We start from the raw sequence: 13,852 nt of genomic DNA, 5'->3' as shown, positions 1-13,852 counted from the left end.
ATTGTGTATGTCTAAGGAAAACTTGCAAGGTGTTGCCTGTTGAAATATAAATTAAAGCGGCGCATTTGCGTTTCTTTCATTTCAGGTAATTTCTTATCCAAAGTTATTTAAGTGTGATGTATCCCTGTATATTACCAGGGCCGTAAAAGACACTTGAAATTACACAAAATATGCAAGTCAACCACGTTGCTTTCAAATTCCTGTCCGTGGGATCCCCTGGATTTTAATAGGTTTGCACATAAATTAACGCAGAATTTGGAACTCCTATTATTCTACGTTGTTATTCATTTAAAACATTTTTAAACGATGTCCATTATTTGATGTTAACAAATCTGCTTTATTTATGTACTAAGATTAGGGGCCTAATTTGAACAGCTTTTAAAGTATTTTTATTATTGTATGTTTTGTTTTGTTTTTAGAAATGATGCATAGATACTAGTGAAAAAATATGCACACGGTATTGTACGAGTGAGCAAACAAGAAGGCATTTAATGCATGGAAAGGGAGTTAAAATATAACAAATTTGATCTTCACATGGGGATTTTTTACCATTATTATAATTATGATTTTTTTTAAAGATCTGAGTACCTGTCTCATAGTTTAAAATACAGTTGGTATGATATGGGAAATTCCCTAAACCGAGATGGCTGTCAACTAAACGCAACATTCATTTTAAAGTTTTAAAAGTTAGTTTAAAGTAGGATTTTTTTTTTTGGCAGATGCAAATATCTGAAACGATCCTTTCCTTTGCGATTCCCAAAGCGAAGGAGAAAAACCCTGTTTAGAATTAATAAAAAAATAGGATCTTTTTCAAGTATCCCAAACTTTTTTTAAAAAAAAAAAAGGATTTCTCCCGCTGGCACCTAAATAGAACCGGGTTAAAAATCGATGTCGATGAAGTTTTTTCGTTTGCACGCATGAGAGCAGCTCCCGATTCCCTTAATACGGGAGCAGTGGAAGTCTGAAGCCCGCGCATATTAATCACGGGCCTGATCTAAACCCAGTGAAGCCAACGGAGAAACTCGCGTCGACTTGTACCGGGGACTTCGGATCAGGCTCTCAATGATGTGCCTCTCTCGGAGGTGCAGTGGGTTGCCGTGTAGTCTCTCCCGTCCCATTTCCCTTGCACTGGGGGGGGGGGGGGGGGGAGGGAGGAGAGGGATGTGATTGCCGATAGACTCAACACCACTTCAGTCCCGGATCGCTCGCATCCTCCCCGCAGGGCGGGCTGAGCAATGGTCCCCAAAGTGGAGGGCCGATCCGGAGAACTCCAGTATCCCCAGGCGAGCTTCTCTTCCTCCTCCAGGCTCCCCCCACCCCCAAACTCCTGTGTCTCGCCTGCAGTGGCAGACAGCTCGGGGGAGGGGGGAGGGCAGGAGACAGACAGACAGATCGATCGCCTCCCGGTAGGGAGGGGGACAAGAGACAGACAGATCGCCTCCCGGTAGGGAGGGGCTGCCTCCTTTTCTTTCTGTTTTTGGGATCTACCCAGCCCCCGTTGCCTGCCTGCCTGCCGCCCGCCCCTCGAAGGGAGCCCTCCCACTGGCTGCGGCCCCTGCCCGCCCAGCCCTGGCCCCGGGCGGGGAGGCTGGGCAGAGATGAAGGCGCTATAAGGAGCTTGTCGGCACGGGGGGAGGGGGCAGCGCAGCCGGCCGCCCCGCATGGCCCGGGACCATGAGCGCCGGTGACTTGCAGCCCAGCTCCCCCGCCAGCCCGCAGCCCCGCCGGGCCCGGGAGGCGCCCGAGATGGCCGTGTACTGCGGCGAGCCCTTCAGCGTGTACCCGCAGCCCGGCCTGCCCCCGCCCGGCGCCGCGGCCGCCTCCTCCACGCAGCGGCCGGCCGCCTACGCCCTGGGCGACTACGGGGCGCCGGCCAACGCCGGCTACCTGTGGGGCGTGAGCGGCCCGGCCCCGTACCTGCAGGGCGGCCCCGGGCCGGCCGCCCCCTTCCTGCCGCCCGCCTCCTACGGCTGCTCGCGGGGCGGCCAGCTGGGGGGCGCCCCCTCCGCGCCCGGCTCGCCCTCGCCCGCGGCGGCCGAGCTGAGCTGGCTGAGCCTGGCCGGGCAGGAGGAGCTGCTGCGGCTGGTGCGGCCGCCCTACTCCTACTCGGCGCTGATCGCCATGGCCATCCAGAGCGCGCCCGGCCGCAAGCTCACGCTGAGCCACATCTATCAGTACGTGGCCGAGAACTTCCCCTTCTACAAGCGCAGCAAGGCCGGCTGGCAGAACAGCATCCGCCACAACCTCAGCCTCAACGACTGCTTCCGCAAGGTGCCCCGCGACGAGGACGACCCGGGTGAGCGCCGGGGGTGGCCAGGGAGTTGGGGGGGGGGGGTGGGTGGCGGGGGGCGCAGCGGAAGGGAGGGGAGTGGGGCTGGGGTGGTGCCCGGGGGCAGAGGGATTGGGGATGCCAGGCAGGGGGCTGGAGGGCGGTTGAGTGCACCGGGAAACGAGTGCGACTGGACGGGTGCCCGGAGGCAGGGGGATGGGGGTGCCCAGGAGGCCGGCGGGGTGTTGGATGGGGAGGGGGTGCCCAGGAACCTGGAGCGGGGGGCGGTTAAACGGACCGAGGGGCTGGGATGGGGAGGGGGACCCAGGGGGACCCGAGGGGAGCGCCGTACCGGACAGGATCTGCCCGACCAGGGAGGGGAGCGCGGGGCTGAGCAGCCCCCGCCCCTTGCACGGCTCTGTGCCGGGACACCCGAGGCGTAGGGCGTGGAGCCGGCGGGACCCTGCGCAGTAACCCCCGGAGCTGGGGACATCGGGAGCGGTGCGAGCCCCGCGCCGATCCCGGGGAACTCGAGCAGGGAGACGGGACCCCGGGATGTGGATCCCGGTCGCTCCCCTTGAGCCGGTCGCGGGTGGGGAGTCACGCGGGGCAAAGGGCACCTGCACCCAGCGTACCGGCAGGTGTGGCGGGCGGGCAAAGAGGGGGTGCGATGGACAGTGTAACCCGGGGTGTCGGACCGCCCCCACCCCGGCTGCTCCGCCCAGCTGGGGACACTCTCTGCTGTCACCTGGGTGGGAGGGACAGCGAGGGGCAGATCCTGCGATGGGGGCCGGGGGGTGGGATATTGTCCCAATGGGAGCAGCCGGATTCAGGGCCCCAGGTTCAGTTCCCAGCAGGGCAGGGCCCTTCTGGGGTTGGATGCCCACTATGGGGTTCCTGCCCCCTGGGGCAAGGGGTGGGGCCCTTAGCACCGATCTGTCCCAGCCCCAGGGTGTAAATCCAGTCTGCTCTCTGGGTGTGGGGGGTATTTCAGAGATGCAGGGTCCCGCTTACCCTGAAGGATGGTGTGGCTCAGACATATGCATCAGGGCTGCCTAGAGGATTCAGGGGGCCTGGGGCAAAGCAATTTTGGGGGCCCCTTCCATAAAAAAAAGTTGCAATACTATAGAATACTATATTCTCGTGTGGGGCCCAGGGACTGGGGCAAATTGCCCCACTCCTCCTTCCCCCCCTCCTCCCTGGCAGCCCTGATGTGCATTGGGTGCAGAGGCCCATGGGAGAGGGGGGTATTAGGGTTGTAGCCAGGTGGAGTGGGGGGCGCATGTCCTGCTCAGTAGGGAAAGGGTTTAATGCAAGTGTACACGGGCCCCCTGGGTGCAAAGGGATTCAGGGTCTTCCCTGCACAGAGATCTGCGGCATGGTGTGTGCATGACTGTGACCAGGCGGCAAGGGGGCCGCCGTGGGTGTGCTGTATTTATATGCACACCAATCCCATTGGCACATGTGCAGCACTGAGAAAGACCCCACCAGTAGATGCTCCCTCCCCCATAATCTGCCCTGAACCACAACATGGGCGAGATGGCCCCACACATGCCCAGCATTGCTAATGTACCCCTCTATTTTACCCTACCCCAGCTGAGCGGTATCAGGATGAAAGAGTAAGTGTGGCCTACACTGCAGTGCAGGTCTCCCTGGGACGGGGGTGCCAGCGGGTGAGTGTGGGTTACAGGTCCCTCTGTGCCAGATCCACAGAGGAGATGGGGCTGTTACAGCCCCAGCTCTCTTAAGATGGAGCAGTTTGTGCTTTTAGCGCTTGAGGTCCCCCCGTTCAATCCCTGGTGCGTTGGCCAAGATGGCAGCCGTCACACACCCTTAAATGACAAGGGTGTAGTCGGGGAAGCATTAGGAGTTCTGTCTGCAGGGCCCTTTTACTCTGTTTGGGGTGGGACTGTAGGCTCGGAGGGGAAGTTCTGATCCTGCTAAGTGGCTGCAAGATTCATTCCGGATGTGTGGTCGGTTGGGCAGATTCTGAATTCCTGAACTTAAGTCAGTGAAATTGCAACAGTGCGAGAGGAAAATCAGGCTCTGGTCAGCAAGTCTGGAGGGGGTGTTTGGCGGGTGCAGATTGTGCAAATGCGGGGGAGGAGGGGGGTAGAAGGAGGGTGCAGATCCTGCTCAGGGGGTGTAGGGCATCTGTTGGAGGAGCTCCCTGTCTGACTCTTTCTCTGTCCCCTTCAGGGAAGGGGAACTACTGGACCTTAGACCCAAACTGTGAGAAGATGTTTGACAATGGGAATTTCCGGCGCAAGCGCAAACGGCGCTCTGAGCCTAACACCCCCACTGTGGTGTCCTCTGGCGGAGGCCTGAAGGCTGAGGAAAGGCGTCCCATCCCGGCTGCTGCAAGCAAGCCCTGTGCAAACAGCCCCTCCCCAGAGCTGGACCTATCACCTGCCAGGGACCATCCCAAAAGCTCCTCTTCTCCAGGCATCATCTCAGCCACCCCGGGCTGCCTGAGCACCTTCTTCAGTGGCATGAGCTCACTGAGTAGTGGAGGGAGCCGCTTGGCGGGGGGCTTCAGCAGGGAGCTGCACCACCGGAACTTCCCCACTGGGCAGATGAGTGGTGGCACCTTCGCTGCCTCCTCCAGCAGCTCCTCCCAAGAGGTGCTCCCACCAGACCAGCTGCAGCGAGTTCCGGGGCCCACTGCTGCCTATTACGGCTCCTTCCATCCCAGCAGCAGCCAGGGCACCCAGTACAACCATTACTACAACTTCACAGTCAACAGCCTCATCTACGCCCGGGATGGCACTGAGGTGTAGGGCCTGGATTGCAACTCAACAGAACAAGAAAGGCCGGTTCATTCAGCCACAAGGAAGACCCCATGCTTTTGCAAACTGCATTTGAAGCAGGACACTTGCCGTAGGTTTTCTGTTTTCCCAGGAAGAAAAGCTTACCATCTATTAAATATATACGTACACACACAATGTGGAGTATTTTCCCTACTCATCCCTGCAAAATCACTGATCCACACAGGATGCCTGTTTGCCACTAAATTCTGCAAATGAGAACCAGAACTGGATTAGTGACTTCAGAGGTTTTTAATCTTGAATGTAGAGTTAAAAAAATAACAACTACAAAGAGAAATCAGCAAGGACCAAATACAGACACATAGCAGGGGAGTGTTGCCTGTTGGTCATTTATTTGTGAACCTCTGTTTACAAGTGCTTTGGTCTTGGAAGAGAAAAAAAAATGAAGAGATTTCTAATGAAGTGCCTTGTAAAAATCCCTATGTCAGTGATTGCCTGTTTAGGTAATTGTGTTAGGCCTTGATCCTGCAGTGTACAATCCCCGGGCAGATTCTGTGCCCACACAGATCCCCTTTAGATACAGAGCAGCTCCATGCAGGTTCACCAGGCTGCCTGTGCTTTGTATATTGAAGAATTGGGGCCTTATTTTGTAAAATAATCGTTTTACTTAAGCTTAGTACCAAAGACACACAATTTAGCCATCCAGCTTTTAGCAAGAGAATAAACACAGTGAATATTTTTATACATATTTGTATGTAATGTACTACTCTGTAAATACATTTCTATGGGATTTTATATTTGTAAATTATGCTCTGGAGTTGTACTTATTTATAATGTGTTTGAAATTTGGGAAAGTTTATTTTGCCCATCCTTTTCCTCACCCCCATTTCCCTCCTTTTTTTTTTTTTTTTTTTTTTTTATTTTTTATTGTAGTGTATGAATGAAACTTTTCAAACTGAACAAAATTTTGGGGAATAAAATATTTACAGTTAGATTTTTTGCTTGTTTGTTCATCAACAGATTTTATTTTACTTTTTTAGATGGTTAGGGACACGGGTTGGGACGAAAGATACAGGGACTCAACACTTTCCTCTGTGCCAAGAAAAAAATGTTGCTTTCAGCTCAAAGGAGAAGTGTGTGGTTTGGTTTACAACCTCCTGATGGGTAATTGTGAAAGGTGGACTGAAGCTTTTGCTGGTTTTAGACAGTAAATTGCCCATTTTCAGCTTAGGTTGGTTAATATATAGTAATTGACATGAGTCAGTCCTGCTCCAATTAACTTTGCAAGCAATCTCACATGTACAATGCAACGGAAGTAGGATCAAGCCCATGCAGCCCAATTCAGACCCTGGAGTCAAAGGAGTTGCACCCATTTAAGGTTCCTCAGCAGAGTAATGCAGTGGAGGTGAGTGGGCCAAAATGTGCTCTTATACATTGGTTTAAATCTGGAGAAACCCCATTCACTTAAGTGAAGTTTCTTCTGATTTACAGTTGTGAAAGAATCCGTCCCATAGTACATAATATCCATGATGTAAAAAATCCTCCCATTTCTGAGGTTTACAGCAGTTGTTGGCAGGGATTTGATGTAATCAGCCAGCTGGTATAAAGGCATGTAACATACAGTGAAAACAAAAGAAAGCATGACACTGAAATTGCAGTACAATTGCTGTACTGTATTTAACAACGAATCGCGTGCATCCCAACTTTTTAGAATGCCACACAAGCAGGTAACATTTTTGTCTCTAAAACTCAAAACAATATTTCATCCAATTCAATCCAGCACCTATAGGGGCAACCTAGCACTGCTATAACCATTGCAAGACCGATCTAGAGCCTGATACTACTCCCCTCACTTAGGGCCTGATCCAAAATGCATTGAAGCCATGGAAAAACTACTGACTTCAATAGGCATTGGATCAGGCCCGTAGGCACAGCGCAGGAAGACTGTGTCTGCACAAGCCTTTTTCCTCTAAAGTCTCTCGCTCCTGCTAACATGGGTTCAGCTCCATTGGTTGAAGCTGGGGGTGGAGCACTGGTGTAGATAGCTCCATGTGGCTGTCCACATTTTAACCCTCATGCTCAGAGCAGATCCACACAAGATGGTGCTTAAAATGCAATCCGTCCCCTGAAGGCGCAGGTGCTGAACACCCTCATCTGTCATTGAGGTCTCAGTGGCTTCCAAGGGACAGAATCTGTGGGAGATGGTGAGAATTTGGGGACTGCTGTCAGCAGGGCATAGAGGGGGGTGCTGGCTTTGATGTTTCCCTGCTTAATGCTTCTTCCTTCCCAAAAAAGAGAGACATCTGAATTCACCCTCAACAATCTCAGCTACCCAATGGAGGCATGTGAGTTTCGCAAGCGATATTTTGAAATCCATTCCTTTCAACGTTTTGTTTCTAAATATCCTGAGTGAAAGTGGTGCCTGTATTTTTTTAAAAATGCATGAAGAGAAGAAAACTTGATCAAAAAGTGCAAGCGCATTTCTTTGGCAAACGTATGGGCCTTCAGAAAGGCCCACCCATCATTTGCTACCTGCAAGTTGTAGCTGTGTTGATCCCAGGAAATTAGGGAGACGAGGTGGGTGAGGTAATATCTTTTATTGGACCAACTTCTGTTGGTGAGAGAGACAAGCTTTGGAGCCATACAGGTTTGGGAAAGGTACACCCAGCATTACAGCTAAATGCAAGGTCGCTCTGTGTAGCTCAAAAGCTTGTCTCGCTCATCAACAGAAATTGATCCAATAAAAGATATTACCTCACCCACCTTGTCTCCCTAACAGCCTGTGCTCACAGTTCTGATTAATTCTCATCAGCTATCCCCCAGCGAAGAGGCGATGGCCGTGATTTACCATAGGGAATGAATCAGACTCTTTGTACAAGAATAAGCTGATCCCATAGGCTTGATTCTGATTTCACACCAGTTTAACTCCACTGACTTCAGTTGAGTTATTTGTAATTTACACTGCTGTCACTTGGAGCGTAATCAGGCATTTTTGTGTAGGGAATTTTTGTTTTCATTTGGTAGAGGGCCACAATGAAAGAAAGATTCCTCTGTGTTTGGAAAAATCCCCTTTTTTTGAGTAGTTTGAGAATCTGAGAAGGAGCAAGCTTCTAGAACTTGCTTAATTCTTTATTATATTATTGGTGGATGGGTGAGGGAATGAAGGAAAGACATCACATTACTCTAGTAGGGGTTGCATCATCAGGACCAGGAACATCTCTGAAATTCCTTTGTTTAATCAGCTTGTGGAGTTAAATTTAAATAAAGCTCACTCATGTGAGTCAGGGCCATAGGATTGGGTCCACAATGTAGAGTTTTATTAAGGTCCTGATCCTGCAAGTCTTTACTCAGTGAAACTCCCGGTGGTACCTTTGAAACATGAATGCACCCCATTAGTACAGGCCTGACCTTGCAATGTGCCAAAAGCCCCCGTGAAGTCAATGAAGGGTGACTGCGACCCAAACCTTGCTGGATCAGGGCGTATCATTACATTGCTCAGTTCTGCCACCCTTGCAAGTCAATGGGACAATTCTCATGAGCAAGGTTTCAGGATTGGGCTGTTAATAGGCTCAAATATTCTAACCACATTTGCAATTTTTCTCCTCTTGGTGTTAAGGTTAAATTCTGCTCCTCCTCCTATGTCATGGATGGAAGCCCTTGCCTGAGGTAGGTAAGCACAGGTTTTGTCCTGAGCCTGAGTATGTGAATATAAATGTTTGGGTGTTCATGATAAAGCAACCTGCCCAAGGGGCCCTTGATACTAGCATTCCGACTAATAGACACCTCGATGTCTGTGCTGAGGGGGAGTTGAGTGAATGAGTCTTAATGGCAGCCTTTAGCTTTTCCTTTTGTTATTAAAAATGACTCCTCATTTAAAACTATTTAGCAACGCCCAAGTCATGGGAGAATGAGGGCAGCAGGATTGGGCTTAATGAAAGACACTCAAAAAAACAACAGTGCTATTGTCATGGGCTGCCTTCATTTAAAATGAGCGCCCCAAGAGCAGGGGGAAAAGGACAACAGGGAAATAAGAGGAGTCCTATCCCTGAATCCCTCTGCCTCCCCCTCCCCTCAAGCCCCAAGAAGCCAGCAAGGCCAGTCTTTTTGGTCTGTGTTTGTACAGTACCTAGATCAGTGGGGTCCTGGTCCATGACAGGCTTTAGCACTATGATAATACAAATAATAATACTAACAATGGGACCAGCAGCGCAGCGCCACAGTAGTCATGCTCCCAGTCTGGGTACGTCTACATGGGTGCCAGGTTTGTATAATTTTTGGTGGTGCCCAGAACAGGTCCAAGCAGAGCAATCCCCTCCATAGGCTGGACCGGGGCAACCACCCTGGGCCCCATGCTTTGGAGGGCCCTGCACTTCAGGGGTACATGGGGTCTAGCCAGGGCTGGTGCAAGGATATTTTGCGCCTTAGGCAAAACTTCCACCTTGTGCCCGCCCTCCCTACCCCCGGTAACATCGGTTCATTGAGAGGCAAATCCCAACGAGCCTTTATAGACCCCAGGGGCCAGCCATGCCCAGGGGCTGCTCCCCAGACCAGGTTCCCCCCTCCCTGCCCCCTGAACTCCCCTGGAGGGTGCACAGCCCTCCCCGTGAGCCCTCCCCACCCCACCCCGGCGGCCCCCACCCCGAGTCCACTCACTGGCTTTGCTGGACTTGGGCCGCTGCAGCAGCTTGGCAGGGAGGAGCTGCCTTCTGGGGGCTCCTGCAGCAGATGCATGCGGGCAGAGGCCCCGTGCACCCCCCCACCCCAGTTCCCCTCTCGCCATGCTCGGACTCTGTGGCTCCCGGGAGTGTGAGCTGCCCCTCCCAGAGCAGGCTCAGGGCCCCGCGCCCCGGCGGCAGCTCACATGCCCAGAAGCCGCAAAGCCCAAGCGTGGCGAGAGGGAAGCTGGGGGGCGCACGGGGGCCTCTGCCCGCATGCATCAGCTACAGCCTGTAGGAGCCCCCGGGGAGGCGCCAGGCCGCAGCCTGGGCAGGAGGGGCAGGGGGTGCGGCTGCTCCCTGCTAGCGGCGCCACTGCCTTTGCAGGGCTCCTGCCTCCCTGTGCCGCGCCGGCTCCTCCATGGCTGGGGCTCGCCACCCCCGCAAGCCGACGCTCTGGTTCTCCGGTGCCTCCAGAAGGTGGCTTCTCCCTGCCGAGCCAGGGAACCGCTTTTTGGCGCCCCCAGGGCCGTCCTTAGGATTTATGGGGCCCTATGCAGTATTATTAAACTGGTGCCCCTATGCCTGATGGCAGCCTGAGCTTGCAGCCCAGTGGGGGCGGAGGCGGAGGACAAAGGCAGAAAGAATAACAAGATGCCCGGCCTGCCTCACGGTGGCGGAGAGTCACAGTTCCCCACAGAGACCCCTGTACCCTCTCCCTCACGCAGAATGGACATGCAGAAAGTACTTAATTAAAAGCACTAAACTTGGGAATAAAAAATGTCAGTCAAAGGTTTTTTGATATGCCCTGAAGTTTGTCAGACATTTATTTGCAAAAACTTTGTCGTAAGGGTGAGTCAGCTGTCTTGCTGAATACAACATTAAATATTATGGAATACATGATGCAGCTCTTCTCTGTTTTACATTTTCTTAATCAGTATTTCTAAGCTGATTTTATATTTTAAATGTACTCTTAAATGTACTCATTCCAGATTACTACATATTTAACTCACTGAAACAGACATTATTTTAAATTAATCAGTCACAGAGGTTTAGTGTGTTCGTAACAATCTTCATTTCTTTTAGAAAAAGGGAACACTAATTTACTGTGTGTGATCGCCATAACAATACACATGTTTATGAAATTTCACCAACTTTAAAAAATATGTTTCCAAAGATTTTAGGCATAACAAAGGATTTTATATCTTACTAAGGTACTGATTTTGCTTAAAACTAGTTCATCAGATAGTCAGAAGTAAAGAAAGGGAAACTCTTTGTCCAGCTATCTGGAAGCAAAGGGCTGTTGCTTCCTTCAGTGGGGGTGGGGTGGGGTGGGGTGGGGAGAGGGTGAAGGGAGAAATGGATGGACAGAAAGGACAGGAAGACTTTGGAAGTAAGTTTTTTTACTATAGTAATTAAAATGTGTATTTTAGATAAGGATGGTCTTTTGAAGAATTTATTTAAAAAACCATGTCTGAAGATCCAAGCATTTAAGGCTAAAGATGATTGTACATCTAAAAGTCTATGCAAGGATTTCTTAGAGATGTGATTTTATAATCTTCACCAACTCACTAATGAAATATTTTTAAAGCAAATTTTAAACGAAGGTCCCGTAGACTGACATGTTCTGAGTAATTATTACAGTCATACACAACTGTTTTTGTCAGTACATTCAGAAAATGACAGTAGATACCTGGGGGTTGGCAAATGCCTGTTAAATGTCTTCATTACCCCTTGAATGGCTCTTTGACAGTTCTGGTGTTGTGCTAATAGGTCTGGCAGGCTGGAGACGTTTTCTCTTTTAACTGCTAGATCCCCTTCTCAGGAAGACTCAGGGCCTGCAGGAAGGGTCAGAACAGGGATAGGAAAACCAGTAGGATGGACACTAAGACCCAGTGGTGCCCCAAATTTTCAGGTGCCCTACGCAGCTGCCTATGCCTAAGGACAGCCCTGGGCGCCCCCAACCACTTGCCGCCCTAGGCCACTGCCTAGTTCGCCTAGTGGTTGCACCGGCCCTGGGTCTACTGACCCGGGCCCAGACCGCCCCGCCAGCTCCCGGCATTGCTGGGAGAAGGGGGCAGAAGCCTGAAAGAGGTGGGGCGGGGATTTGGGGGAAGGGGTGGAATGGGGGCTGGGCAGGGAGGGGATGGAGCCAGATCCCCTGCTAACCCCCCAGGTCACCCTGGACCCGGAGCCATCCCATCCATAGGACGGACCAGGGCAACCGCCCCAGGCCCTGCACTTTGGGGATCCTGCGCTTCAGGGAGACACAGGGTCCAGGGCAGCCTGGAGGGTTAGTGGGGGGCCTGGCCCTGGCAGCAGTGAGCAACCCGGCTGCCAGCCCACCCCTGCTCTGACGTTGGTTGTTCCTGCACTGAGCTAGTTAGTGATTTATTTTTATTTCTGAACTTTCTGGGAGTTGGGGTGAAGTGGAAGCCACAAAAACTCTTGTATTTGCAGACTCAGCTAAATAGGACATCTGATATTTGTGCTGCTAATTTGTTGTTTCTTTTATGATAGCCCCCAGAACCCCCATCATGGACCAGGGCTCCATTTTGCCTGGCACTATATGCATATATAATAAATAAACATACTTGCTACCCTAAGGAACTTATAGTCTAAACACATGGCGAGAGGCAATGCTGGGAAAGGTAGTGTAGATGGCCATTGACTGCCACCAGCATTTTTTCCAACACTGTGTCATTTAATCCTGCTCTGAGCAGGCCTTATTAATATAATAATAAAAATACTGGCAGCCCCCATCTGCAGGTCTGTACTGGGCCTCCCAGTGTTGCTAGCATGGATGAAGGGAAACCAACATTAGCAAATCTTTAGAAAATGTCCCTAGTGGAGATAAGGCCTAAACATCTATCATATATGTTATCTCACACTGCCTTAAATCAGGGGGATTTATTATGCGCCAGGGGCTGGATCCTGCTTAATTTATTCATGTGAGTAGCCCCATTGGGCCTGATTCTGATGTTACAGGAGTTTAAAAGTGGTGTAATTCCATCAGTGGAGTTACACCAATCTGCAAGATCAGATTCAGGCAGTGATGAGCTCCCAAAATCCTAAGAACCGGTTCCCTACCGGGTCCTCGGTGGCATTTCGGTGGCGAGGGAGTCTTCACTCGCTCCGGGTTTTCAGCGGCATTTCGGCGGTGGGTCCTTCACCCGGAGCGAGTGAAGACCCCCCCCCCCCCGCCGCCGAAGTGCCATCAAAGACCCGGTAGGGAACCGCGTGGTGAGTACAAGCCCCACGTGCCTGTCTTCCCTCCCCCCCCATCCGACCCCAACCCACGTCCTGCCCCCGACTGCCCCCCTCAGAACCCGCAACCCATCACCCCCCCCCCTCTCCTTGTCCCCTGACCACCCCCTCCCAATACCCCCACCCTAACTGCCCCCAGGATCCCACCCCCTACCCAACTCACCCCACTCCCTGTCACCTGACTGCCCCAACCCCATCCACTACCACCCCAAAAGACCCCCGGAACTCCCACGCCTACCCAACACCCCCATTCCCCATCCCCTGACTGCCCCCCCCAGAACCTCCGCCCCCTCCAACCGCTCCCTGCCCTTTATCCAACCCCTCCTCCCAGCCCCGGCCCAGCCCCCTTACCATGCTGCTCAATACAGCGTCGCGGCATGCTGGGGCTCTGCAAGGGGGGGAGGAAGCGAGGGAGGGGCTGGGGGAGCCTCCCCAGCTGGGAGCTCAGGCAGGCTGGACAGGACAGTCCCGCGGGCCAGATGTGGCCTGCGGACTGGAGTTTGCCCACCCGCCGGCCCCTTTATAACCGGTTCTACACCGGCTTCTAAATTTAACAACCAGTTCTTGCGAACCGGTGCAAACCGGCTCCAGCTCACCCTGGATTCAGGTCCATCCACTATAACTGGTGACTTACGGGGATGAGCCAACTAAAAATACAGTACCTCCTAGCCTAATTGATAGAGTGGGGCTGGTTGGGAAATGACTTTTTTTCCTACCTGAAAAGTTTTGACAAAAATGAATTTTGTTTTTATCCAAAAAGCCCCCAAAGTTTTCATCACAAAACCCAAATCCCTTCAAACTGAATGTTTTTTTGGCAACACTCTTTTTTTCAGTTTTCAGCCGATCAAAACAAAAATAATTGGGTTTTCAGGTTGTGGTTTTTTTCTTCCAAA

General features: G+C 51.9%; 1 protein-coding gene across 1 annotated transcript; it reads left to right on the top strand.

Moving 5' to 3' along the window:
• Positions 1-1,674: 1,674 nt before the first annotated feature.
• On the top strand, positions 1,675-5,929 carry FOXI3 (forkhead box I3). Its single transcript, XM_034772544.1, has 2 exons — positions 1,675-2,296; positions 4,469-5,929. Exons 1-2 carry the CDS (start codon positions 1,675-1,677, stop codon positions 5,047-5,049), a joined length of 1,203 nt encoding a protein of 400 aa, XP_034628435.1. The 3' UTR covers positions 5,050-5,929.
• The last annotated feature ends 7,923 nt before the right edge of the window (positions 5,930-13,852 follow it).

Source organism: Trachemys scripta, chromosome 5 (genome assembly GCF_013100865.1).
Source record: "Trachemys scripta elegans isolate TJP31775 chromosome 5, CAS_Tse_1.0, whole genome shotgun sequence".
NCBI classification, from domain to species: domain Eukaryota; kingdom Metazoa; phylum Chordata; order Testudines; family Emydidae; genus Trachemys; species Trachemys scripta.
This window is presented reverse-complemented; position numbering and strand designations above follow the sequence as displayed.